General features: G+C 57.7%; 6 protein-coding genes across 6 annotated transcripts; 3 read left to right on the forward strand and 3 right to left on the reverse strand.

Moving 5' to 3' along the window:
* Positions 1–186: 186 nt before the first annotated feature.
* Positions 187–2,226, forward strand: B0T26DRAFT_670216 (uncharacterized protein; the record flags this gene model as incomplete). The annotated part of the gene is made up of 2 exons (XM_060439155.1): positions 187–1,750; positions 1,820–2,226. The coding sequence occupies 2 exons, from the start codon at positions 187–189 to the stop codon at positions 2,224–2,226; spliced, it is 1,971 nt and encodes a 656-aa protein (XP_060302738.1).
* Positions 2,227–5,032: 2,806 nt separating this feature from the next.
* On the forward strand, positions 5,033–6,358 carry B0T26DRAFT_631119 (diacylglycerol acyltransferase-domain-containing protein; the record flags this gene model as incomplete). Its single annotated transcript, XM_060436319.1, has 1 exon — positions 5,033–6,358. One exon carries the CDS (start codon positions 5,033–5,035, stop codon positions 6,356–6,358), a length of 1,326 nt encoding a protein of 441 aa, XP_060302739.1.
* A 2,053-nt stretch (positions 6,359–8,411) lies between these two features.
* B0T26DRAFT_635138 (Alpha/Beta hydrolase protein) lies at positions 8,412–10,304 on the forward strand (the record flags this gene model as incomplete). Its single annotated transcript, XM_060436695.1, has 3 exons — positions 8,412–8,880; positions 8,946–9,151; positions 9,216–10,304. The coding sequence occupies 3 exons, from the start codon at positions 8,412–8,414 to the stop codon at positions 10,302–10,304; spliced, it is 1,764 nt and encodes a 587-aa protein (XP_060302740.1).
* Positions 10,305–10,662: 358 nt separating this feature from the next.
* B0T26DRAFT_736683 (uncharacterized protein) lies at positions 10,663–13,680 on the reverse strand (the record flags this gene model as incomplete). The annotated part of the gene is made up of 3 exons (XM_060443357.1): positions 10,663–13,168; positions 13,472–13,614; positions 13,663–13,680. The coding sequence occupies 3 exons, from the start codon at positions 13,678–13,680 to the stop codon at positions 10,663–10,665; spliced, it is 2,667 nt and encodes an 888-aa protein (XP_060302741.1).
* Positions 13,681–14,678: 998 nt separating this feature from the next.
* B0T26DRAFT_686115 (uncharacterized protein) lies at positions 14,679–15,386 on the reverse strand (the record flags this gene model as incomplete). The annotated part of the gene is made up of 2 exons (XM_060440890.1): positions 14,679–15,219; positions 15,298–15,386. Coding segments are annotated over 2 exons (340 nt in total), but the record flags the coding sequence as incomplete, so codon positions are not given.
* Positions 15,387–16,154: 768 nt separating this feature from the next.
* B0T26DRAFT_40209 (uncharacterized protein) lies at positions 16,155–18,725 on the reverse strand. Its single transcript, XM_060434819.1, has 2 exons — positions 17,857–18,725; positions 16,155–17,592 (listed from the first exon to the last, which is right to left on the reverse strand). Exons 1-2 carry the CDS (start codon positions 18,413–18,415, stop codon positions 16,358–16,360), a joined length of 1,794 nt encoding a protein of 597 aa, XP_060302743.1. The 5' UTR covers positions 18,416–18,725; the 3' UTR covers positions 16,155–16,357.
* Positions 18,726–25,713: the final 6,988 nt, after the last annotated feature.

Raw genomic sequence — 25,713 nt, forward strand, 5'->3', positions numbered from 1 at the left:
GCCTGCCTGCCTGGTCACTCTCCAAGCTCTCGCCACGATCTCCAGCCACACGCTTTTGACGCCTCCTAACATCAACAGCATCTCCATCCCGCCCGCTGGCGATGCGTCGCGACCGACGGTGAGGTGATCGGGTGCGCGTAATAGACTGTTTTAAGAGAGCAGCAAACGCTCACTGGTGACGGGCCTATGGCCTCGAGAGCTCCTCCGCGCGCGACGCCCGCCGGACTCGCGCTGCCCTCGCAGCCTTCCCACACGGCCTCCGAGACGGCCTCACAGACACAGACATTCGTGGCGCACAAGAAAAGGTCGCGCGAAGAGTCTTCTTTAGCTCTGGACGACGACGCTGCCGCTGGCGGCGATCTGTCGCCTTCAAAGTTCGCCCGCCTCGCCGACTTCACCCGCCAGTCGCACACGCCGGCACCCTTGACCGGCGCAGCCGCTCTCGAGGACATCAGGCGCCGACGCGAGGAAGAACAGCGAGCAGGCCCTCCGGGTGCCAGCGACAACCCATCCCAGCACGCACTGTCCGAGCTGATGTCCAGCGTTGCCGCCATGAGCCGTCCCGAAGACGCCCCCGCGGCAGCGCCTGCCTCCCACATTTCTTCCTCTGTCGAGGCTGCTGCCATTGCCGCCGCCAGAGCCCTCAGCGCCGTTACCATCCCACAAAATAACACTGCTACCTCTGCTGCTGCTGATACACAAGAGGCCAGTCCCGAGAGTGGCACGAGCGGCGCGAGTCTCGCCGAGAGCGGTGGCCAGGTGGTGCACAGCCCTGGGCCCATGGACCTCGATGCCCGCGACGACGGGCGCATGTACGCGCCGCAGCCCGAAGCACAGATGGAGGACAAGGCCGTGTCTTCTTTATCATACCCCGGTATCCTGCCGCCCGGCTCATCAATGCAGGCGCCAGACACCCCCCCGCGCGGAATGAGCCTGCCCATGTCGAGCTCGCAGAACCCAGACCTCACACCTCGGTCGCCTTCATCTATGTCTAAGAAACATAAGTGCCCGTACTGTGACACCGAGTTTACGCGCCATCACAATCTCAAGAGCCACCTGCTCACGCACAGCCACGAGAAGCCCTATGTATGCCAGACTTGTCAGCTGCGATTCCGCCGCCTCCACGACCTCAAGCGCCATAGTAAGCTGCACACGGGCGAGAAACCGCACATTTGTCCTAAATGCGACCGGAAATTTGCCCGTGGCGACGCTCTGGCCAGGCATAGCAAGGGCGCGGGCGGGTGTGCCGGCAGGAGACCGAGCATGGGCAGCTTTGGTGGTGACGACGACTATGACGGCCCCGGTAGCGCCGGCGCCGACGACTCTGCCATGTCAGGCGTTCTTTACGACGGAGGCGCCAGTGGCGACATGAATGAGGAAGAGACGCGACGTTTAAGTATGCCGAGTATCAAAGCCCAACACGTCCCAGGACAAGGCCCCGACGGCTATAACAATCATTCAAATACGTATCCTCCCGCCGGGCAACGACCTGCGGGCGGTTTGTTTCCACCAAACGTCGATCGCGGGTCGGCAAGCACGACGACATCCCCAAGCCTGCCAAACAGCCACACACCCAACACCAGCATCTCTTCAATGCCCCTGAGTGCGGGCAGCTCGTCCATGTTTTCGCAGAGCGGCATGACAGAGAGCCCCAAGCCGCTGAGCCCCTCCGGAGCACCAGTAAGCCACGCCAGCCGCGATGCTGCTGCACTCGCCCGCCATCGTGCGAGCCTATCTCTACCCACGCATGGTATGTCACCAGCCGCCAGGCAGGCCTGGCTCTCCCAATACCCCCCTGCTGACCGAACCCCACCTAAAGGCAACGCAGTCGCTGCGTCGACTGCCGGGAAGCAGCAGCAGCAGCAGCAGCAGCAGCAACAACAACAACAACAACAACAGCAGCAGCAGCAGCAGCAGCAGCAGCAGCAAACGCCTGGCCGTGGCCGCGGTCGTACCTCGAGCGGAGCCACAGCCCAGGGCAGTAACGGTGCCGGTGCTGCTGAGAACGGCGGCAATCTCTTTTCGACCGCCGATGATAACATATGGATATATTTCCAGCAACTAGAAGAAAGAGTCCGGCAACTGGAGTCAATAGTCAGCAGTAAGGCTGCGTTGATGGACAAAATCAGCGTGCACGAACAGCTCATCGCCTCCCTCACGGAACAAGTTACGGCGATGCAACAGCAATCTGCCGGGCCTCGCGACGAGTCTGTGGCTCAGCAGTAGGGATACGGAGACCACGGTACATGAAAGTCGGACGAGGTATGGCTGAAACGATGAGATGATGTTCGACTTACAAAAGCTCACTGCACACAACTATGTCGACATCCTCATCTGTTGAGGGAGGCGCTTCTGGAGCTTGTATCGCCTCATTCACTTTGTCCGGCCTCGTGTGTCCAACGAATACAGAGAAGACAGGGCAAAGAGGCTGGACTGAATTGAGGTATTCAAGCAGAAGGCAAGAGAAACATATTTTTAAAAGAAACACTCTTGTCGGTCCATTCACGCGAAGAACAGAAAGCACAGGGTCTGCTTAGCGCTGGTTTCAGGGCAAACACGGCTTCAAACGTCTGTGTTGTGGAAGTTTAAAATAAAGGGGGGGAGGGATAGAGAGAGAGACAAGGAAATGTGCGGTGGTTTCTGTTTCGCCTCCTTATCCATCTTCCCCCCTTTCTTTCTTTGTCATGGGTAATACCTCGGCGGGGGAGGGGGGGGGGGGGGGGGGCGGGGGGGCTAGGCTGGATTAGGTCGGGTTTCCTTCAATGTCTTATTTCCCGAATTATCTTTGCAGTTTTTTTATCCCTCTCTTTCTGTCTTGGTCGATGGAGGGTATTGTTACATCTATCTTTTTTCCCCTTGTTTGTTTTGCGCGATGTTGATGCCGGTTCCCTTTTCATGTACGCATAGGGGCGAGAGAGAGAAGGCTAGGGATGGACTAGTGTTGCCTCTTCGATGTTGGCAGGCAACGCCGTGCCACCTCCATGGCGCTCTCGGCGGTTTCAACCGCGGGTTTGACAACGACCTAGAAAAAGTGCGAGGACGAGAGTCTTGGTGCATGTGTGTGGTGGGTGGGCGGGTGGCGTGGCGTGGGTGCGGTTGGGAGCGCACCTCTGTTGTCTCTCTTGCAAGACGGGTTGCTGTGTACTATACCATAATATACCAAGCATATTTTTCATCTGATATCAGGTCGGATTAAACTGTCTCGTTGGAGCAAACTAGACAGGCTTCGGGGTGTTTTTCTTAACTACCTATCGTTTGCAATTCGGGCAAGGGCACTGCGCCTGGGACAAGGGACAAGAGAGAGGTCTAACGGGCAGCCAAAGCATCCTAAAACCCGTGTCTATATCTAGATACGAATATTTACCTACCTGATAGTGAACACGGAGCTGAATTCATGTTTGCTATCACCGAGGGCAGCCAATGCCGCAGACATGGATGGAAAGCGCTTCCGCATCGTATCATGTATGTACAATACATATAAGTCCCTGCCGTATTCCTTTCTAGGTCCCGTAATGAGATATCCACTGCGACGGGAGGTGCAATATGGGCGGTGCATGCTGCCGCGTCGGCCCTGACCCGAATGCTGCATCGCACAGACAGACATGTGAAGATGGATACGATAGAGTACCTGGACCAGTACATGGACGCCACGCTATCCGCTTGTCTTTGCAGAACTGACCAAGGGTCGCTGCCGATTCGATTTTCAACTGCCAGACTCTTCACAAAAAAACACTTAGCTGCAAAACGTCCACATCGTAGGTTCCTTGTCCGAGGGTAGGAAGAGACTGGTTTGGCAATATTGAAATGTTGTTATATGAAGGAGATATTTATCTAAATAAGCTTCTCCCCTGTTGTCGTCTATTTCTGAAGAACAGTGTAGGTTCTTGACATTCAGGAGTATTCTGTATTGGTGCTTGATTGGCCTCTGATAGGGAGCCGACCCCGCCGCAACGTCATCACAAGCAACCAACAGTCGCTAGAGGAAAGCTCGGCTGCCAGCGGCACCATAGAAACCTTGCGCCGCTCGCCATCCACACACACCGCACTGCAACTGCACTACCTTGGCGATACTGCCGTCCGCCCGCGCACTCCACCGAGCCATACTTGCCTTCGCTGGTGGCGGCACATACAGGAACTGGCAGAGAAGATGATGCCAGCGCCAGCCGGCCGAACCTTGTCTTCAGGAACCGCGAAGCAGAGCCAGAGCGCCGCCGTGCATCGAGCGTATTAGACTTGCTAGGTAACTAGTGCGCGCCGTCGAAACATCCCTTGATTTTGACTTTGACGGCCTGGAGAAGCACCCACTCCGCCCATTCCAGTCCGACGGCGTCGCGCTAAATATTACCATCTTTGCTGCCATGGAGGGGCCCCTATTAGGTGAGCTGCCACCGTGACTTCGCTTTGCTACTCCCTCCCTCTCCGTTACACTATTCGTACCTGCGCCCCCAGTCGAGATGGAGAACACGGATCAAGAGAACGTAGGCCGCTCTGCCACCCCGGCAGCCTCTTCGTCCAAGAAGAAAGGCGGAGGCAAGAAGGGCCAGGCGAAGAAGTCGGCCCAGAAAGCACAGCGCGGCCAAGCTTCGGTACTGCGGATCATTGACGGGAATGCAGTCTCACACGACGCCAACGGGGCCGGCCGGGCATCCACGAGCGCCACAGACCGGGACCGGCCTGCCGCCCCAGACAGCGCCGGATCGGAACAGGGAGCTGACGGCACGCCGGTGAGTGATGCGTCCCTGGCCGGAGACAGAGTTCCCCTGGAAGCAGCCGCAGGTCGCTAACGGCAGGTCGCAAGACTACCAAAGATACCCCAAAGTCGCCTGTTGCCGCTCGATCTACGCCGTCGAAGAAAGTCAATGGCGGCTTGAAGGACAGTGGGCCGGAACCCAAGACTAAAGCGACACCAGAGAAGACGGCAGCGTCTACCCCCAAGACGGTTAAACCTGAGCCCACAAGCTCTGAGCAGCCACCCCCTCCCTCTACTCAGCCCAACAAGACCACAGCGCCAGACACGGAAAAAAAGAGTTCGATGGCGACAGAGAAGCAAGAAAACAACGAAGGAGGTGAGACGCCCAAGATTGACAGAGCCCAGGATGTCGGCGTCAATGGTCACAAAGAGAAGCAAAGCGACAGCGGCGACAAGCCCAAGGTTAATGGCAAAACGTTGTCGAAAAGCCACGCGAAGGAGGCTAAGGCAGATACGGATGGGCATGGCGGGAAAGAGCCCAAGACTCCGAAGCATGATGACTATCCGCCGCTGCCCTTTGATAGTGCGCTCAACGACTGCGAGAGGCGGGAGCGGGAACGAGCCAACGCATACACTGCCCGGGGGATTAGGTTTGCGCCCTGGAACATACCGTACAGACGGCGGCTGCAGACGCTAGCGGTGCTAATCCACTCGCTCAGCATCGCCCTGACGGTATCAATTTTCTTTTTCCTCTGTGCCATCCCGCTCATCTGGCCGCTCCTGATCCCGTACCTAGTGCGCATGCTCACGTCCAAGGCGGCGACGGACGGGCGGCTGCGGTCGCGGTCGGAGCGGTTCCGGCGGCTGCCGGTGTGGCGCTTCTTTGGGGACTACTACCCGGCGAAGCTGCACAAGACGCACGAGCTGCCGGCGACGCGCAAGTACATCTTCGGGTACCACCCGCACGGCATCATCTCGCACGGGGCGTTCGCGGCGTTCGCGACGGAGGCGCTCGGGTTCGCGGACAAGTTCCCGGGCATCACCAACAGCCTGCTGACGCTCGACTCCAACTTCCGGATCCCGCTGTACCGCGACTACATCCTCAACCTGGGGATCCAGTCCGTGTCCAAGGAGTCCATCACCAACATCCTGACGCGCGGGGGGGCCAACAACGAGGGCATGGGGCGGGCGGTAACTATCGTGGTGGGCGGGGCGCGCGAGTCGCTCGAGGCGCAGCCGGGCACGCTGCGGCTGGTGCTGGCGGAGCGCAAGGGCTTCGTCAAGATGGCGATCCGCACGGGGGCGGACCTGGTGCCGGTGCTCGCGTTCGGCGAGAACGACCTGTACGACCAGGTCAGCCCAAAGTCGCACCCCAAGCTGCACCGGCTGCAGATGTTCGTGCTGCGCACGCTCAAGTTCACGCTACCGTTCCTGCACGGCCGCGGCATCTTCAACTACGACGTCGGCCTGATGCCGTACCGCCGCCCGCTCAACGTCGTCGTGGGCGCCCCCATCATGGTCGCCCAGGCTGCCGACGCCAATAGCGTCGACCCGGCCGAGATCGACAGGCTGCACGAGCTGTACGTGACGGAGCTCGAGAAGATGTGGCACGCCTACAAGGACGTGTTTGCCCGGGGCCGGCAGGAGGAGATGACCATTTTCAAGTGAGGCGTGTTTTTATGGGAATTCCTTTCTTGGCATTGTCATGCTGTTGGCTTTTTTATCTATTTATTGGTTGGGTGAAAAGGGAGGCAGTGTCTTTTTGGAGGGTTATTCTCTACGGGACTAAGGGGAGGGTTTCTGTGTGTCGGTATAGAGTCACTTGTGCAGCGTATGGACGGTATCAGCGGGTCGGACACGGGGGAGGGGAGGGTGGTGGTCGGTTTCAATGCCGAGACTATACTAGCTCCTGTCTGTCTTTCTGTCTACTGTGTTCTTCTCTGCTGGCCTGGCCTGTCTCAGAGAAAGGGTTGAAAAGGAGTTTATTGGTAGGGATATATATAAGGCAGCGATATAGATCTTGACTTTTTGTTGCGGGGAGGGGGTTTAACCGTCTTCTTTTTTGGAACCAGTGGGCTTACTACTACTACTACTACTACTACTACTACTACTACTACTACTACTACTACTACTACTGGTAGTGAGTCTCATTATACTTGTTCAATTGGGCGGTGCATGTGCTCTGTGGCTATGATATGTATCAATAGTATCCCGATGGCCGCTCTTTGACTGATTGTGATGGATGGATGGATGGGTGGACGGCGGGTTTGTGCTTGTGTGTTTGTGCTTGTGTGTTTGTGCTTGTGTGTTTGTGTGCTCGTGCTGGTGCTTGTGTAATGGGACGGGACGGGAGGCCCGCCAGCCACTTTGGAAAGAAAACCGAGACGGTGGGATGGATGGATGGATGGATGGATAGATTGGGAATGGGTTGCGGCGTCTGAAACGGTCGCGTGATGTTTCCTTTTCTTGTCTTGCCTCGTCTCCCTAATGTCATAAGCAAGCCAGCGGTGGTGTTTGCTTCTTCCGGTGGCTTGTCGCTTTTCTACTGCTCTGACTTGGCTTTGACATTCGACATTCAAGTCAAGGGAGAGAGCTGTTTGTTCTTTGCGTACATTGAAATACATTACCGTCTTTGGGGATTGGGGTGAGGCATTTGCTTAGGAAAGGGACGGGAGGTGTAATTGGCGGTCGGCTTCATCAAGCAAGCAAGCAAGCTAGCTAGCTCACCTCAGCACCTTCCTACCTGGGTTATCTTTCTTGCTCGCCAAAGCAAAAACAGCCAGCGAGGTCAGTTGCATTCTCCTCTCCTCTCCACTTTCTACCTTCAACATTTCCTTGCCATTGATTGCGAGACGATGTTTTGTTCTACCTCGATACCAATACGGAATATCTCACCCCTATTCCCATCCCATAAGTGGCAGCACTTGGACGGCGTACCTTATTTCAACTTCCCCCCAGTCACGCCCTTCGCGGGGCCGAGGTCGCGTTTGCCACTGCCCGGCAGGACAAGGCAATGGATGACCTGTACCCTATCATACATGTATCCTACATACGGTCTCCTCTCTCTGGATAGATGCAGTGGAAATGGGCTGACCGCCGTGCCACAGCCCCGCCAGTCCTCCGTGCCATATGGTGCGGCAGGGTAAGGTGTCTGTCGGGCGTGCATGCTTGCATGTGCTTTCTTGACCTTGCCTGTACTGTAGGTACGGATAGTCGGTAGTGAAAGAGAAGAGCCCAAGATGGCGGCTGCTCCAACGGCACCCGACGGCCCGACACATGACGACGGGCCCGTGGCCAGAGACACGCCCCCCGAGGCCCAGACCGACACCGTGATCGTGCTCGATTTCCCCGGCAAGGCCCCCGGGCGGCTGCATGTGCAGACGCCGACGCCCGCCCGCCCGGAAAGGAAGACGTGGTTGCCCAAACATTACGCTACCATCCTGGCCGCCCTCGTCACTGTTTGGCTCCTCGTGCTGCGTCACCGGAACCAAAAGGTGGGTGCTAGTTACCGTACCCCCCGACATGCTCTCTTCCCTCTACCCTTTCCTGCCCCCTTCTTTCTCTCGGCTCAGGCGCAGCCCTAAACTTTGTTCTTGGATCCACCCCTCCTGATGCCGGCCGACTTGCCTGCCTCCCCGTCTCGTCTACTGCCAGTCGGCCGTGTCCTCTGTATCGTGATAAAACTGGTGCCCGTGTGCCCGAGGCTGTGCCGTGTGAGGCCATGGCGCGGATCAAGCCGCGAGGCTTGTTTTCGTTCGCCTTTCACGTCTCCCTGTTGTTTCTGTCCTCCCCCCTCTCCTGTCTTGCCGTGCTGATAGCAGCCTGTTGCTCGGAAAACCAGCAGCCCCCGGCCCCCCTCCCGCCGCCGCCTATCAACCGCATCGGCCCCGTCGTCGACCTCAACTACTCGGCCTACGAGGGCCTGCGCCTGCCCAATGGCGTCAACGCCTTCCTGGGCTTGCGCTATGCCGCCCCGCCCCTCGGCCAACTCAGATGGCGAGCGCCGGCCGAGCCCCCGAGGACGCAGCAGCTGCAGCAGGCTAAGCAGTTCCAACCCGTCTGTCTCGGCATCGGCACGGCCTACCCCGACCCCGGCCACGACGAGGACTGCCTGTTTGCCAATGTCTGGGCGCCGACCGACGCCGGCCGGCACTCCAAGCTTCCAGTCTGGGTCTTTATCCCCGGCGGTGGTAAGTCGAGTCTGTACTCCCTTGGGTATCCATCTACCCTAGCTGAGAGTTTTGGGCACTCCTAGGCTACGTCTCGCTCACTAATGCCAACTGGAATGGCGCCGAGGTGGTCGAGAAGTCGGGCCACAGCATCGTCTTTGTCAACTTCAACTACCGCGTCGGCCTGTGGGGGTTCCTGGCCAGCGAGCGCGTGCGGGCCGACGGCGACCTCAACACCGGCCTGCTCGACCAGCGCATGCTGATGACGTGGGTCAAGACCCATATCGCCTCGGTAAGCCTGCCGTGTCTCTCTTATATCCGCAAGCAGTCGGATCCCGTTCTCTGACAGGACACAGTTTGGCGGTGACCCCGACCACGTCGTGATCCACGGCGCCTCGGCAGGAGCTGGCTCGGTGGCGCTGCACATGGTGGCCTACGGCGGGCGCAATGACGGGCTGTTCGTCGGCGCCATGGCCGAGTCGCTCTTCTTCCCCGCGCAGCCGTTCGTAGCAGAACTAGAATACCAGTTCGACCGCGTGGCCGACCAGACAGGCTGCAGCACCACCACAGAGCAAATATCCTGCCTCCGTGGCCAAGACGCAGCCGTGCTACAAGCCGCGAACCACGCACAGCCGTTCCCAGGGCGCTCCGAGCCGCCATCACCGCTATTCTACTTCACGCCGTGCATCGACGGCTCGTTCCTCTACGACCTGCCGTACCGACTCTTCCGTGCGGGCCGCTTCGTGCGCGGCATACCATTCCTCTCAGGCACGACGACAGACGAGGGCACCGTGTTCGCCACCGACGCCAGCAGCCCGGCGGACGTGGCGCGCTTCCTCGCCAACAACTACCCGCGGCTCACACCCAACGACACGGCGGCCGTGCTCGCGCGCTACCCGCCGCAGCAGCTACCCGCCCTGCCGCGGCACCGCCCGTGGTTCCCGACGGCCAGCCGCGCGTACGGCGAGGCGACGTTCGTCTGCCCCAGCGTCAACGTGCTGGACACGCTCCTCCACCATACTATAACCACAACTCCGGGACTGCTGTTCTCGTACCGCTACGACGTGCTCGACGACGAGAACGTGGCCGCTGGGCTCGGCGTGCCGCACATCTTCGAGGCGGCGGCCGTGTTCGGTCCGGACAACATCGGCCCCCCCGGCGCCGCGCGCGCCAGCTACCGCACGTACAACGCCGCGGTCGTGCCGCTGCTGATGGCGTACTGGCTCAGTTTCGTGCGCGCGCTCGACCCGTCGCCGCACCGCCTGCCGGGGAGTCCCGCGTGGGGGCCCTGGACTACCTCTGGTGGTGATGGTGAAACGCGGAGCAGGCTGCTGCTCGAGACTGGCGGGCGGGCGAGCATGGAGGTTGTTCCTACGGACGAGCTGGACCGGTGTGCGTTTTGGCTCAGGCTCGGGGATACGCTGGAGCAGAAGAAGAAGAGGTGATATGGTGTGGTGGATTGAGTGGCGGCGTCTTGTTGTGGATGGGAATTGTCGTTCTGATGAATTATGAGCTGGCGGGCGTGAACATGGATGGATATGATGACAGATTTGGCGGTTTGTATGCCATGCCCGCCAAATGCGGCGTTTTATTTTACGAATCTAGGTACAGTACCGTACCTGCGTATGTGTTTGTACTGGGAGGAGAGAGATACCCCTGAGAAGATACTTAAGTAAGGAAGCAAGCAAGCGTTGTGTTTCCAGTCAAGTCCAGGTAATCGAGGTGAAAGGGGTTAAAGACATCATCGCCTCTCTTCTTACTTCTATAAACCACATGTGATTCTACCTGCCTACCGGTATCCCGTTAAAACACCTCCTGGTACACGCCCACGGAAGCTAGCCTCTCGCCGTCCGCCGCCCACAGCGAGGCACAGGAAACGACGGGCCCGGCAGACCCAAACGCCGCCGGATACCGCTCGACGTCCACATACCTGACGAGCAGCGAGGGAGAACCACCGGCGCCGGTTCCGCCTCCCATCCGTGAAGGCGACAGGCTAGCAATGCGGTCATGGTTGGCAAACGCGCAGGAAGGCCCATCTGCCTGCCCTGGAGCTGTTGATGCGGCAGTCGACGACGCAAGCGTTTCAGCTACGACTGTCTGGATGAGCGTGATGCTGCTGCTGCTGCCGCTGCCGCTGCCGTCGTCGTCTCTGTCCTTGCTATCATCCTCAGGGGAGCGGACAAGAGTCCGCCACACGCACAGCGCAGCCCGCTGGGGACTGTTCGTACCAGGAACCAGCACCGGGCTGCTGCTACGAGCAACGACAATGCTCGCGGCCGAGGCGCCGGCGACGCCCATGTGGGCGTGCCACTCGACGTCAGCGGCGCGGGGGAGCTCGGTCACTTCTGCCACGAAGAGCGGGGGGGCCGAGGCGGCCCTGGTCTTGCTCTTGGCCGCAGAACCGGCGGACAAGCCAACCGCAGACCAGTCTGGCAGAGTCGCCAGCGGCAGAGCGCCCGGCTCGCCCGCGAGCGAAATGTAGCGCGGGTCGAATCTCTGATCCCACAGATCCGGGCCGGCGTCTTCGCCTTCATCTTCATCTCCGTCTTCTCCTTCGCGATCGGCAGACCAGAGGTGCGCCGCGTCCCACGCCTTTGCAGCCAGTTCCACCTTTAGGGCCATCGTTAGCCCTGGATAGCTCGACGCGCCGCTGGGGAAGTAGGCCATGGCGCTGGTCCACCACTGGACGCCCGTGTCGAGGCCGATGCGCCAGAGATGTTGGAGCGAGAGAGCCACTTGGAGTCTCAACGCTTCGTCATCGCCGCCGGCACCATCCGGCAGGGCCATGGTCGCTGGCACCAGCGGGATCTGCCCCGCAATGCTGACCAGCCTCGGGCCCTCCGCGCCCGGTGCCATATCGGCCGCGAGGCTCGCCAATGGAATAGAGACTGCCTGGCTATAGGGGCCTATGTTGGCGGGTGCCCAATACGAGCGAGATTGCACATGCAAGCCCTGTTTTTGGCCAGGCTCAAGGCCGCTATGCACGGCCAGGTACACGGCAATGTTGGTGTTTGGAGAGAGCAGGCTGCCACATGACACTGTGACTCTAGAAGGGGGGTTCGGGGCATCAAACAGCTGGCCATAGACAGCATTCACGACAGGGAAGTCGGCCATACGGCGGAGCAGGAGGGTCGCGCTGACGATGGCAGACGGAGACAGGGCAGCTAGCCGCAGGCGGTTCCGAATCTGCTCAACCAGTGACCTCGTCTCGGCCTCGACAGAACCGAGAGACGTGGCAGCACCGCCAACGAAGCACCATTGCTGCAACTTCTCGGCGTCACGACCTTGGGACTCTGCCAAGCTAGACACCACATCCTCTGTCTCGTAAACTCCTATCAAGGGGCCCACCTCGACTTTCACAGCCCCTTTCGTGGCCGACAGAGTGTCTAACACGCTAGCAAACCTAGCGTCGAGCAGGTCAGGAATTCTGACCTTGTTTTCCCTCTCGCCTTGGGAAGCCACTGTCTCCTTGTCCTCTAACTTGGCGCTGGTGAGCTTCAGCCAGGCGCTTCCGCCGCCCTCCCTGACAAGATGCCGGTTTGCTTCGTCAACCACGATGCGCTTGCGGAACAGGCTGGGCGGCCCGTCGAGCACAAGAGTCTCGAACTCGCCGCCCTCGCCGATGACGGCGCCCTTCTCGGCGGTCCCAAAGCGCCGCATTGCGCGGGAAATCTTGTCTCTGCCCGGGGCGCTTGCGACGTTGGTCCAGAGGAACGAGTCGTCGAGGCCGCCACTAGCGACCTTGACCAAGCGGGCCTCGAGGCCCACGGCAGCCATGTCGACGAGGAGCTGGGCATCGGCCACATTGGCAGGGTCTGACGACTCCGGGGCTGGGAGGACGGGGAACTTCCACAGGTATGCCAGGGGCACTAGCCCCAGCCACGTGGCCACCGACTCGATACGCGTGCGCTGGTAGGTGCTCATTATGGCTCCGGCGCAGATGGCATTAGCTTCTGGGTGCGCGGCCTTGATGGCACGGAGAAGCGGGATCATCGACTCTGTCTCATCGGGCTCGTCAGTCTCATCGACGCCACCCGCACCTCCCGTACCCGTTTCCCCAGTTGGACAGGGAGCCCGCGTGGACCCCGGCTCGGTGGTCCGTCCGTGCCCGCGGTACGAGTAGTCCTTGCCGTGCTGGGCGGCGCCACCCGCAATGGCCCGGCGATACAGCGGGATCCCGGTGGCCTCGGCATAGAGGGGGATGACCTGGTGGCCCACTGTCTGGTACATGAAGCTGTTGAGGTCTTGCTCCTGGTCAGCGTCGTCGGCGCCGCCCAGGGCCTCATTTCCAAGGGCTCCACCGGATGGACTGGGGGGGGCGGGAGCAGGGCCCTCGTTCTCGGCTTCAGCTCGGCTGGTCTGATGGCGCCCGTGGAGGCCGAGGGCAGGAGCCTGAGCCTGGCCCGGGCACTGTTCCAGACCCAAGTCTGAGCTCGCGGGAGCCAGGCGGCTACCTGGGATTGCGACATTTCCCGCGAGAGCTTGAGCCTGAGCCTGAGCCCGAGCCCGAGCTGGGGCTGGAGATGGGGCCGAGACAGCGGCGCTACCCACTGGGGCAATCGTAATAGCGGCGGCCGGGAGCGAAGATGAGATTGCTGGGGGGTTGAGCGACAGCGGCATTGCCGGATGCAGGTTAGCCAGAGCCACGACATGGTGGCCATTTGCACGGCAGTGGAGGAGAGAGAAAAGGCTGTCCTTTCCGCCCGAGATCAGCGCAATCACGTTCAGGCCTTGGTGGCTCGACGGCGCCTGGGTCTGGGTCTGGGCCTGGGCCTGGGCCTGAGCCTGGGCATGGGCGTGGACAGCAGCAGGATCAGTCATTTTTGGGCAAGACACTGCGGAGGAGGATCAGACTTCTTTCGCAGTCGTCCGTGTATGATGGGCCTGGGGGCAGGCCGGGGGAGGGTCCAAGAGCCCCGGCTCGTCTCCGGGCCCTGGCAGGATACGAATATTGCTTTTTTTTGTCTGTTCCCTTTAGGACGCAGAACAGCGGTCAAGTGAAAGCCGTCCCAAGCCCCGGTCAAGCGTGTGATAAAATAAATCAACTCTCAAAACGGCTGCAAACTTGTCCGCTTGCGAATTTGGCAAGCTGGTTTCGGCAGCAACGGCAGTCGGCCAGTCAGGCGAAAAAGAAGGCCTGTCAATATTTCGGCGAGTCATTGACCAGTCACCTAGACTCAACTTGTCACGGCCTCAGCTGTCACAAATTCCGGCCGGGTTGGATTTGCCGTTCTTGTTCTTGAGCTGCCCGGGATTCCACACACAAGAGATAAGATGGGTTCCGGAAACCGAATGGTGCCTCATGCAAGCCGGCACTTGTGGTTCGATGAGAATTTCTTCTTTTATTTCCTTTTCTGTTCTTGTCTCTCTTGCACCGTCTGTTTTCAATATCCGCTCGCTAGCGAGTGGTGTACTGTAGCAACACTAGCTCGTGCGCTCGGTAGCTCGGCGAGCGGAGCCGAGTGTTTGGTGTGATTGATGCTCGGCTTGGGAACGAACTTGAAGTTGAGACTTGACTTGAGAATGGCTTCGCCCGCCCGTTTCTGGTTAGGCACGCCTTCTACCATTTGCACAGTACAAACAGTCCACTCGGGGTGGAGACTAATATTGATGATTCCCTCCAAAGTGACAAGTCAAGAAGAGCAAGGTAAGTGCACCGCTCGAGACATGTCAAAAAATTCAAGCAAAAAGAGAAAAAAAAGAAAAAAGAAAAAAGAAAACCTCGTATGCCTATGGTGCTGAGGCGAGAAGGTGTCAACAAGTGTGATTGATGTGATGGAAAGAGATCCGCGGTTGACCCGGGTAGGTTGAAAAGGAAAGGCGGGATTGTCAACTCGTCAACAGCAGCCTGGTCATCGCAAGGGTTCTATCCTGCTAGGAGACCCACCTGCCTAACCTACCCCAGCCAGTGATTTGCCCCCACACTCCACTCCACACGCCCGACCGCGCTGGACAGTGACGCTCGCACCACAACCTTAGCCACAGAAAACGAGCTACACTGGGGAACCGGAAAGCCTTACGCCCTTCTGCACTCTGCAGTGCTCCAGTTCTAAATTACCGGCTCATCTTGTCACTCTTCCCATATCCATCAAGGTGTGTCCAGTGTCCGTTATAATATGATGGTCGATCGAAATGAACCCTCTTTTTCTTTCCATGGTTGCCGTCGCCTGATTCGTTGGGCTGTTGGAGTATTGTCCCGTACTTCGTATGAGGTATCCGTAAGTTCCATGGTCCGCAACCTGTCAGTCTGCAGGAACTTTGAGTGACGTTCTGCCAGAAAGCCCATTCTGCAACCAACCGCGCCTAGCGCTGGATTTAAACAGTCTGGGGCGTCTAGACCAAGGTCCCGTCCCGTAGAAAGTGAGCAAATTAGTACCCTGTGTCTACCGTAGCTGCCAGAGGCTATCGCTCAGAATATTTTCGGAATACATCCGATAGACACGAGAACCGCCAAGAGTGAGACACGGCAAGTTCTGCAAAGCACAGTCAACAAAAACTGACGAGGCACACGGCAAACGGCACCCATATACAAGAGACACGCAATCTTGCTTCTGCTATCGGCGGGTAGAACGGTTGGTTGTTCATTGGTCGTCGAAAGGAGGTAGTCGAGGATGCTAAGCTAGATAGATGTACATGAGGCTATTCCGACACGCAAGAGCCGTTGCGCGAGGGAACCGCACTCCCGCTGATTTGTGACCAGCACGGAACCAACTCCCTGCTCCATGGATATCCCGATAGCAATCCCGCAAAGTGTGATGGTAAATGGTTGGCCGAAACGACAGCTGAGAATCGAAGTAGAAAAACAGAGACAAGAAGCGAAAAACATCCACACGCAGAATCGAACAGGATATAGACATACAAACCACCCCGCCAGGGCCCTGGAGAACTGCTTCAGTCGGCCCCAGGGCCCCTCCCCTGAAGAAGCCACAAACAAGGTTTGCGGAAAACGGTTGAAAGGAAGAAAAAGGTGCCCCAACTGCCGTCCTCCCGGCCCAGTGAATCATGGTCCTTTCCGTCATGTGGCGGTACCTCATAAAACCCGAACCTGCCCTGCGTATACCGAGCGTTGCTTCATTGTGACAATGTAGAAAGAACCATGTGCCGGGTCATGAAGCTGCCTTGGCAAACGCAAAAACGAGAAAAAAGAACAATCCACTCAACCAACGTTAATGAAAAGTTGATAGTACAAACAAGGCAGATTGCAAGATGCCCAAACGAAAATCCCATCGCTTTTTAATTGCCAAAACCCCCGTACAAGCAAGCTGCGCCATGCGTAAGCAAAGTTTTCCCCGGTTCGCCATAGCTTCGCCGAGTGGTTTCCCCTGTATGGTGTCCCAAATGGCCGACCCGCGTAAACAACAGCGGGTGAGATCATCATCATATCGTGTCGGGCATCAATGGCGACGGCACGTTCCAGTGCGAGAGCCATCGCCATTGTGAAGAGTGTGGGAAGAAGTGAAAAGGTTGTATGTGGATTGGCAAGGCCAGTAAAACAAGTTTACTCGGCCCGCTTCCTCTTCTTCTTGCCAAGCTCGCTTCCCTCGTCAGACGAGAGCTCACTGGCGCTGCCGGGAATCTCGGCGGCAACTTGGAATAGAACCCGGCCGAGAGCCTGGAAGTCCTCACCGCCCATAGAGGGACCACCCATCATGGGGTGATGAGTGAACCCAGGGTGGAGGCCGCCAACACCGACCATGGCATCGGGGTCGTCAATCAAGTTCATGACGATGGCGCCCGAGCCGTGGGTACGGGCATGCTGAGAGAGATTGTCGGAGCGGGAAAACTTCTTACCACACTCGTTGCACTCGAACGGCTTGTCCTGAGTATGAAGAGAGCGGTAGTGGCGCTTGAGGTGCTCCTGGCGGCGAAAACGACGGTTGCACAGCTCGCAAACAAATGTCTTGGATGGATCTTCGGTCAAGGACTGCTTACGTCCACGGCGGTTGGTTGGCGCAGACATGTTGTTGGCGCCGACATCGCCCGAGGCCGAGTTAGACTCGGACGAGTGCTTAGTCTCGGACCCATTGTTGTCCTGGCCGCCGGAGGGCATCTGATGATGATTGTTCCCGGACTGGGAATCAGAAGCTGAGTTCATTGTGGGCTCGTGAGAATGCTGCCGGGCCTTCCTTTGACGCTTATCTTGGTGCTCGTCGGGGTCTTCGTCGCACGAGGTGGCAGGGCTGTGCAGGCGGTCGGCGTCAAAGCTGTCGCAGTCTTCGAAATCCTCGAGGTCTTCGTCACCGACGTAGCTCGAGTTGCCGAGGGATAGGGCGTCGGAGCTAGCGCGCGATCGGGTAGTCTGGATTGGCGCAGCCGTCTCGCCAAGATTGACAAGGCCGTTTACGAAGTCGTCCTCAGACTCGATGTCAGAGAGGTCGTCAAACGAGGGAAGGCTGTGGGGAAGCTCGGGGTTGAACTCAAAGGACGTAGCGGGAAGGGATGTAGGGGTGGTAGACTTCACAGACGCCTCGGTCCTGAGCATGAACTTGTGGTCCTCGTCGTCGCCTGCACACAGGGTAGGGAGGGCCGAAAACTCGGGGGCGAGCGTCGAGTTGACGGTCCCGACAGTCAGATGGCGGGGGTCACAGAAATCGAAATCCTCAGAAGATACAGACGGTGCATAGGGCGAAGGTGAAGGGGAAAGCGACGGGCAAGACGCTGTCGAAGAGCCGTCGCCCGTGTTGTGGTGAAGCGACACGAGCTGAGGTACTGGTGTCTGGGATTGAAGGTACACTATGAAAAGGAAATCGGGTCAGTCCAGCCCCCAATTTTTTTAGGGGGGGTTGTACAAAACGCGTAGCCAAAAGCCCCCCGCAACCGCCAAAATGGCAGGGACCACACGAAAACGCTCTGGCACCACGCCACAACCACCACCACCACACACAATTTCTTTCTATAAGCAACAAAAAAGACACACTGCACGCCAGGCAGCAACTCCAATCCCGGCTTCTACTATGAAACAAAGGGAATCAAATAGGCAAAGGGCCGAGAACTTACTAGGCGTCATGGGGGGCGAGGCGCAGCTAGACCAGTCCAGACCAGGGAAGCTCTCGATCTTGCATTCGACGTCGCGCAATTCCTTGCCCTCGATGCCATCCAGCCCCGAGAACATGGGATTCAGCGGGGTCTGGAGCATGTCGCAGCTGCCAGGGCTGCTCATGGCGCTCCCTGAAGACGAGAGCGGAGGCGTCGACGGATAGTAGTGCCCGTCGGTCTCACTCAACTCAGTGTCCAGCACAATCGTCGGTCGGTGCGAGGTTGGTTGCGGCGATGCCGCCGGAGTGAGCGTCGAGGGCATGCTGGTGAAGACTTTGGCGTGCAACTGCGCCTGCGCCTGAGGTTGCGAGCACGACGAGCTAGGCCGCGAGTACATGGGCGTTGACGGCACCGTGGGCACGACCGGGAAGACCGTCATGTGTTGCCTGAGAGCCGGGTGCGAGTGGGGGTGCTGGTGCGCAATGAAGTGACCTTGTTGCCGGCTATCGTGATGCGGCTCGGGGTTGTAAAAGAAGTAAGACGGAGCTATCGCCTGGGGCGCCATCATGCCTTCCATCATCCTTGCGGTGATGCAGTTTCTGCTACTGCCTCTATCAGCCGACGAGATCTTCGAATGCTGCTTGGCTGCTGCTACCTACCAGGTAGGATATTCGGGTGTCGGGGTTCTCTCCCAGTCGTTTAAGAATTAAGGTTGTTCGTATATAATTGTCGTAGTTATACAGACTTGTTCTGTGTGAACGTCGTAGGGTGTTCTCGGCAGTGGCCTAATGATGGCGTGGTTCGGTTCCGATGGTAAGGAATGACTGGCAGTCACGATCTACTATAGATCATGGACTAGCCGGGGGGTGTTATAAGTCTCGAGGTCCGTTGCTGTACATGAAGTCGGTCAAGGTCGTCTTGGCTGTTCTTCTCGCTACGGCAGCATGAGAGGAGGAGTAGACAAGACTTGTGAGTGGGATGGTCGATAAGGACTCAGCCGGATCGAGACAGAAGTTGTTGGTTGCAAAAGAATGGGAAGGAATGAATTCCAAAGCCTCAAGTCCCGAAAGAAACAAGAACCGATATGCAAAAGAAGAAGAAAGAGATCACGTAGTCCAGGTCGACAGATCTGCCGATGTGGGAGGGAAAAGAAGGTCAAGAAGGGGAGCCCTGGGCCATATGTAAACCCACCCAAGATCAATGGGCAAGATCAAGAAGTTGCTGGGCTGGATAAGAGGCACCGATAGGCGGTGGCTCGAGTGGGCGCGCTTGGTATGGGCCACCCTGGGGCCCTCCCCACCCACATGCGCTTCGCTTGAATTGACAAGGGCCCAGGGGAGGATAGACCAGGAACCTACCCACAGGCCAGCCCGGCAGGACAAGCCTCCCCTGTCTGCATGTCTGGGGCAAGTGGGCGGAAACATCAGATGGGGTGGAAGACTCTGGACGGAGGATGGCGCAGTGTGGTGGGTGTGTGGTGCTGCATGTGTGCCTGCGAATTCTAAATCCGGACTGGTCTGGTCTGGACGAGGGACATGGAGCGAGGTACCTGCGCTACCCGGAGGTACCGTAGAACGGGGGGTACCTCCTTCGAGACCCAAGGCAAGATGGCCCCTCCTCCTCCCAGGGTCTCCAGTGACCAAGTCCAGTCAGTCCGGCCCGCCGTCAACAAGGCACTAGCAGATGGGCTGTGGTGCCTGCTGCACACGCCAGACGACCCTGCGCCGGTGCTGAGTCGTGGTTCGCTGCGCTGCAGCGTTTTGACCCAGCACCGAGGTCGAGCAGACTGAGAGGCAGGCTTTAGTCGTCCAGTCCAGCCCCGTCAAAATGCGGGATGCCCTGGGTCGGTCGGCCTGCCTGGCCTGCCTGGCCTGTGGTTGCAGAAGGCCATCGCTCTTTCCGTCATCCACTGTCCTGCCTTGCCTTGCCCTGCCCGCTCGCAGACAGACCACTGACTGACTGCCCTGGGTGGGCGAACAGCAGAGAGGACGCCCGTCAGTCCGGCGCATCGATCAGCCTGATCTGCCGTAGCGTAGTGGTACAGGAGGTCTCGTAACCTACTACGGAATAGTGCAGAGCCTTCCGACTGACTGACGGTCTGGATGCGATGCTGCCGAGGCTGGATCAGCGCAGCGAGAAAAGAAAAGCCGTGTGGATACGAGCGTCGGCGATACTCGCCTCGCCCGCCCAGGTCAGGTCAGTCTGGTCTGCTCTGGTCTGTCCACAGCACAGGCATGGAACCTCTGGGTTGCCCACTGGCTCCATCGCCAGTCGGGTTCGCGTGTCGCCCGTACGTACAAGTGGTTCGTAATCCGTGTGCAGAGATAGTTTTGCAGCCAGCCCAAGCCCGATGAGGCAACAGGGTGGGTGGCACGCACAAGCAAGTGCCCTCGGAGTGGACTTGCACACGCCCACACGGCCAACCAACAGGAGAGGTCAAGCGCATGCATAAAGCCGGCCATTGCGCGCTCGGCGCTGCTGATAGGCCCGTGGCCTTGACGGCCAACCCTCCACAAGTCGTGCACAAAAGGCCTCCGTCAGATGTGTCGCCGTCAAGCGCGATGGCCGACGGCAAGCCAGGCACCGCCATTCGCTGCACACTGCCAGGTCGCACGCCTAGGCCCGCCCAAGGCCAGCCAGTAGCAACCGCAGTTTGTTGATGGCCTCGATGCAAGGTACGAACTCGCAATCCGAGAGGCCACCTCAACGTCCCTACTAGTACATACAGTACGTAGACCTACCTAAGGTACTCAGTACAGCGGCGACAGATGGGAGCGGCATGGCGAGAAAACGGCGTCGCGCCCGACCCTCGTCCCCCCCGTGATGCTATGTGGACCGCCGGGTGGCCCAACCTAGATACCGCCTGCAACCGCCGTCCAGAAGAACTCTGAGGTGGCCTGGGCCGCTGGCAACCACAAAAAAAGGCCACCAAAAAATGCTCCAAAAAACGGCACACATGTTATAGGAGTGGTGTAGATAAAATAAAATAAAAAAAAAGCCGACTTGCAGGCAGACGCCTACGGGTGCGGGCCATCACCATCGATCATCAGGTAGCGAGACGCGGGATGCAAATGTGCTGCCTCGTCATCCTTCATGCTCTGTGCTCTCTGTTCTCTGCGCCGAAACAAGTCCGACTGCAAAACGAGCCGGTTGGCAGTGCAGTGGGAGGGCGAGCGAAACACGCGGCGAATCATGACCGCCAGCGGCCGCGCTATCGCATTGAATTCGAAGCCCGGGATAGTCCGCCCATTGTCCCTTCATGCCTTACCGAGAGAGGCGGAGAGGCGGAAACCAGGAATCGAAAGTCTCACTATACGTGCTATTATTACCGTAGGTATCGATAAGCTAAGTCTTGAGGTGTCAGATGAAAATCCCAGGAATACGATACGTACTCAGGTCCGATCCATCATTCAATCATCCCAGAATTTCCCGCTTTGGTTGCTCCGAGGTGCAAATCGTTGTGAGGGGGGACGCTCTGGATTTCTTCGGGATAGATTGGCGCTCAAAATGTTACGCTTTTTCTCGTGTGGCGCGAGCCGCCCTCAACCGCGAATCCGCTCTCGATATTATGCGATTGAAAGGCGCCTCGCACAGAGTGCAGCAGGAGTGCAGCAGAGCATGCGGCACTCTTGTGTGCTCCGTTGGCAATAGATGTCGTGCACCCCTCCACTACATTTCTCGCGGTGCCTGATATTAGAAGGCTCGGTTTGATTGCAGCACAGAGAAAGCAGGTACAGTGGATCGTGTACCTGCCCAGTCTCGGTACATTACATACCTTAGATACCGATGCGATTGATCTTGAGGTCGATGTCAGTCACTACACCGCTCGGGCCATCTCATCGCCGTCGTGAGATGATGATATATAGTACTAAGCATCGCGCAGAGATGAATGCACCTTCTAGATTGGCAAGAAGCAAACTATACAGTTGCGACTGCCCCTTTCGCGGACAGCCACTACAATGATTACCGGCTGTCAGGAAGAATCAGATTTCTTACCTACCTTAGTGTTTTCGTCTCGGCCGAACATTTTTTTTGTCCACAAAAACAAAAAGAGCCGAACACCCATGAACAGCTCAGTCTGCCTCGAGAGGGCGGGTGCGAGTCGTGGCCCCGCAGGTCAGCCGTGACCGCGTGTCGCCCTCAGCGAATGTGATGATGCAGGTTCCTATTCCCAGAGGCGCCAACCAAATATTTCTGCCCGCGGGTGGTCAACAGCCAACGGGAGGGCCCGGCAGTGAAGAACACGGACGGAAGCCCCTCTTTTGCGGGCAATGCAGCTGCTCAGCAATTGATCAGAGAAACATGAAACACCCGAAAGGCAGCTCACGGCAGTCGATGGCGACGAAACCTAGCCAAACAGAGAGAGCCTACCTACCGCTCGCGCTGCCTGTCCGACTGAAAGCGGCATTCTGGTGAGATCGGTGGGAAAAATGCCGGCCAGTCGGATAAGCCAGTCAGAGAACCCCTCCAAGCTGCAACCACTTAAAGAACCCTGTCACTGTCAGCGTATGTACCAGTAACGAGGCGCCGCCGCGCAGATATGGTGACAGTGATGGTGAGCCCAAGGCCGCCCGCGCGCTTTGGGCCACTGGAGCGCCGCAACACCTCCAGAACGTTAGTTAGCTCAGTGTCGTCACAAAAACACCTTTCTTCTCTTTTGTCCTCAGCTTCCACCTTGGCAAGGCCTGCATGTTAGCGGAACGTCCGGGGCCAATGCTATTGCCACACAAAGGGCAACGGCCCAAGAGAAACATTTAGCCAGTCTAATTGGGCAATTCCTTCAGCTTGATGACGTTGGGGACAGGGAAGACGTTGGACAGCACTATTCCCGGCTGAAGAGCTGATGAGCCGAGGGCCTCTCGTTGGTGAGTGTGCGGGGTTGTATTCGTTAACTTCAACCTGGAACTTGTTAGCAGCAATTCCCGGCTACCTTATCGTCGGCGGTGTAGATATGCGGCCGCCGGTGAGGTGCGGAGAATGTGTTTGAGACTGCGACATTCATTGCAGCCACTGCACACTTGCTCCGAAACAATCGAACATAGCAACGCCCATCTGTTCAATATACACCTCGAGAACAGAATGCAATCAATCGGGGGCTTCAAGAGCATAGGTTTGTGGAGGTATTCCGTAGGAAGTAAGGTACCTTAGGTGGTCGGTGGTGGGTGGGACCTTTGCAACACAGCCCGTTCCGAAGGTTCCTACCACTTACGGCAGGTTCGTACTGCAAGCAGCACTACAATTGATGCTCTGTTATCGCCTCGCACCTTCCGGGACTATGGCGATGCCTTCAGAGCGCCCGAGACGCGGGACTTTCCTTCCCTGATACCGGACACCATCCACCGCCTGCATCCATCGCACCTACCTAAGGTAGGTTACCTATCCACCAGGCACCTTCTTCATGAGCACTTCTTAGTAGCCAAGGTAATTCCTTTGGAAAGACTCGGGCAGGTGCCTGCATCAGGTAGCAGCCAGGTCAACTGAAATTCGACGGTCTTGTATCGTCAACTACCCACACCTCCTTCTCTCATCCGCGGCATGACAGAGAAATCCTCTCTGGACGGGCACTTGGACTTCCGCGACAGGACCGCAAAAACGCCGGCGGCCGGCTCGGGAGGTATAGAGCGTTCCAGAGGAGCCAGTTCAGTCGGAGGAATCGGTGGGGTTTAACTTTCACACCTTCGTTTCATCTTTTCCTATCCAGTCACAGAACGGTGGGCCACATCCATTGATGATTCCATCGAACTGAAATCGTCTCCATGGAATCAGAACCCCCCCTCCAAAAGTTCAGATTCCACTTGCACCGGAGTGCACGTGCAACCAAGAACAGGCGAGGCCTTGGCACCGGTACCAACAGCATCTCGCCAGCGGTGGTCGGCCGTGCATAAAATTATTCACCAGGGTTAGTGCGACTTATTTATGGCTGTGTCTTTGCAAGGTGTCATTGCGATCACTGATTGCTTGCTCGCACCCCCAATCCCCATCCTTCCGCCCAGAAAGTCTTCCGAGATGGCACTGCTGATACGCCGGGCTCAGGTCCCGAGTGGCTTGCTATTTTCTCCCCTGGAATTCCGCGTATCCTATTACCGTCCCGAACGTATACAGTGCTCTAGTATCTTCTTCGACTGTCGTTGTTCCTCCGCTGCCGTCAAACACGAGGCAAGACTCGCGTTGCATGAAGCTCGGTTACGTTTTCACTCACAAAAACTGCACCCTCAGGAGGATGCATGCATCGAGTGGCCGGCCTTCATTCCCCGATGAGGCAACTGAGCACCAGTAGAACACAAGAGAGTTGAAAAGCAGCTACGCAGAGAGCCAGACTGCTGGAATTGGTCCCACCCTTGTGATTTGTCCCATTCGGGTCTCGCGCATTGTCTCCAGACAGTGCGGCCAAAAGCTGCAGCTGCAGTGCTTGTCGGTATGAATGTACCCGACCAGCCCGAGTACATTGCCCCTCTCAGCTTGCGGTGAATGTCGGTTTCTGGTACCTTGCATGCCCGTTTCCACTGGACCTGGAGACTACTGCAGTCGGCCAGATGCACCATGCAGGTACGTCAAATCCTTTGCCTGTTCTGGCCTCTGCTGAAAATCTCCGTGAGCCTCATCACATTACCTAGTACTGAGAAACTATCACCGCCGCCATCGGAGAGTCGAGGTTGAGACGAAAAAGCACACCTAAAGTCCTTCGTACTCCGTATATTACAAGGAACCTGCCCGCCTTCTTGCTCATATCTTTGCGAACCTGAGGAAACTCATACCAACCTCGTCACCTCTCCGACTCAGTGGACGTTATTTGCGCACCGTGGGTCTGACAACCCGCCATCTTCTTGGGGACGAGGCACTTAACCGGCACCCTGTTTCGTGGGCAAAAAATGTAACTATCACTTGCTTGGCCAATGAGGTCGGCAGCAAATGCACTGTGGTCACTGCCTTCGCAGATGTGGGCTGCGCTACACGTACTAGTGTGGACAGGGCTCCGTCAGGCCGCGGAAGCGGAGAAAACGCCTCCAGAATTTACGATGGTTGTCACGACGCTGTGGGTCTCTTTCTCGAACGCAGACAGGGTATCGTGAGTGCTTTTCCTCCTTCCCTGCTCTGAAACCCTTGACAGAACCGAATCGGTGGGGTGGTGTCGCTATCTTTCGCCACCCGGACTTGGGTCCGGCTAGTTCTAGTGTAGACTCTGAAGACTCAATTGGGGTGAAATGGACAGTGGCCAACTGGACACTGGCTCGCTAGAACGTTTTTAATCCCAAAAGAAGCATGTGCGTACCAATAGAAGCCACCACATCCCGACCGCCAGCCATCCGGCCCGGGGTCAGCACGTTGTGTTGTTGTTGCCACGCGGTCAAGAGCGTGAGATATCGACAAGCTAGCAAAACGTTATGGCAATCTCTCACGGGCGGCCCTGGACGTCGGAGGGCGGGAATGAGATCACAGGAAGCCTTGATCAGCCGCTAGGGAACAGCCATCCCGGGCGGTGAATAAAGCCACAATATTCGACAAGTGGGCTACAAAAGTCGATCTCCTCATTGCTGTCCACTTGATGGGTATCGATGTGTAACGAGCGGAGTTTGAGACTCCTCTTTTGCTTTTGCCCATACGGAATATTTGCCCAGGATTTGCACCATCTCGACTGGTCACGGTTTGGCAGATCCCGCTAGGGATGCGGGGCTTGTTTTCTCCTTCAATGGAGTTGGCGGTCTGATCTTCGCTAATAACCTGGTAAGCCCAGGTTTCGACAAGGGAAATTTTCCGCTTCTCCACGACCCTGTCTCTAGTACAAGTGCACACCACACGGCCAACCCTAGTTCAGTTAGACGGACCGTTAGCCAGGCGGGCCGCGGATAGGTAGCCGTCCTGATAAACCGGGCAGGGCCC

Source organism: Lasiosphaeria miniovina, assembly GCF_030549165.1.
Source record: "Lasiosphaeria miniovina strain SMH2392-1A chromosome Unknown B0T26scaffold_1, whole genome shotgun sequence".
Classification (NCBI taxonomy): Eukaryota; Fungi; Ascomycota; class Sordariomycetes; order Sordariales; family Lasiosphaeriaceae; genus Lasiosphaeria; species Lasiosphaeria miniovina.

Coding starts and splice junctions, on each gene's coding strand:
- B0T26DRAFT_40209 (XM_060434819.1), bottom strand. CDS start 18,415: ATGATGGAAGGCATGATGGCGCCCCAGGCGATAGCTCCGTCTTACTTC. Junction 17,593..17,856: donor CTCGCCCCCCATGACGCCTA/GTAAGTTCTCGG, acceptor TCCTTTTCATAG/TGTACCTTCAATCCCAGACA.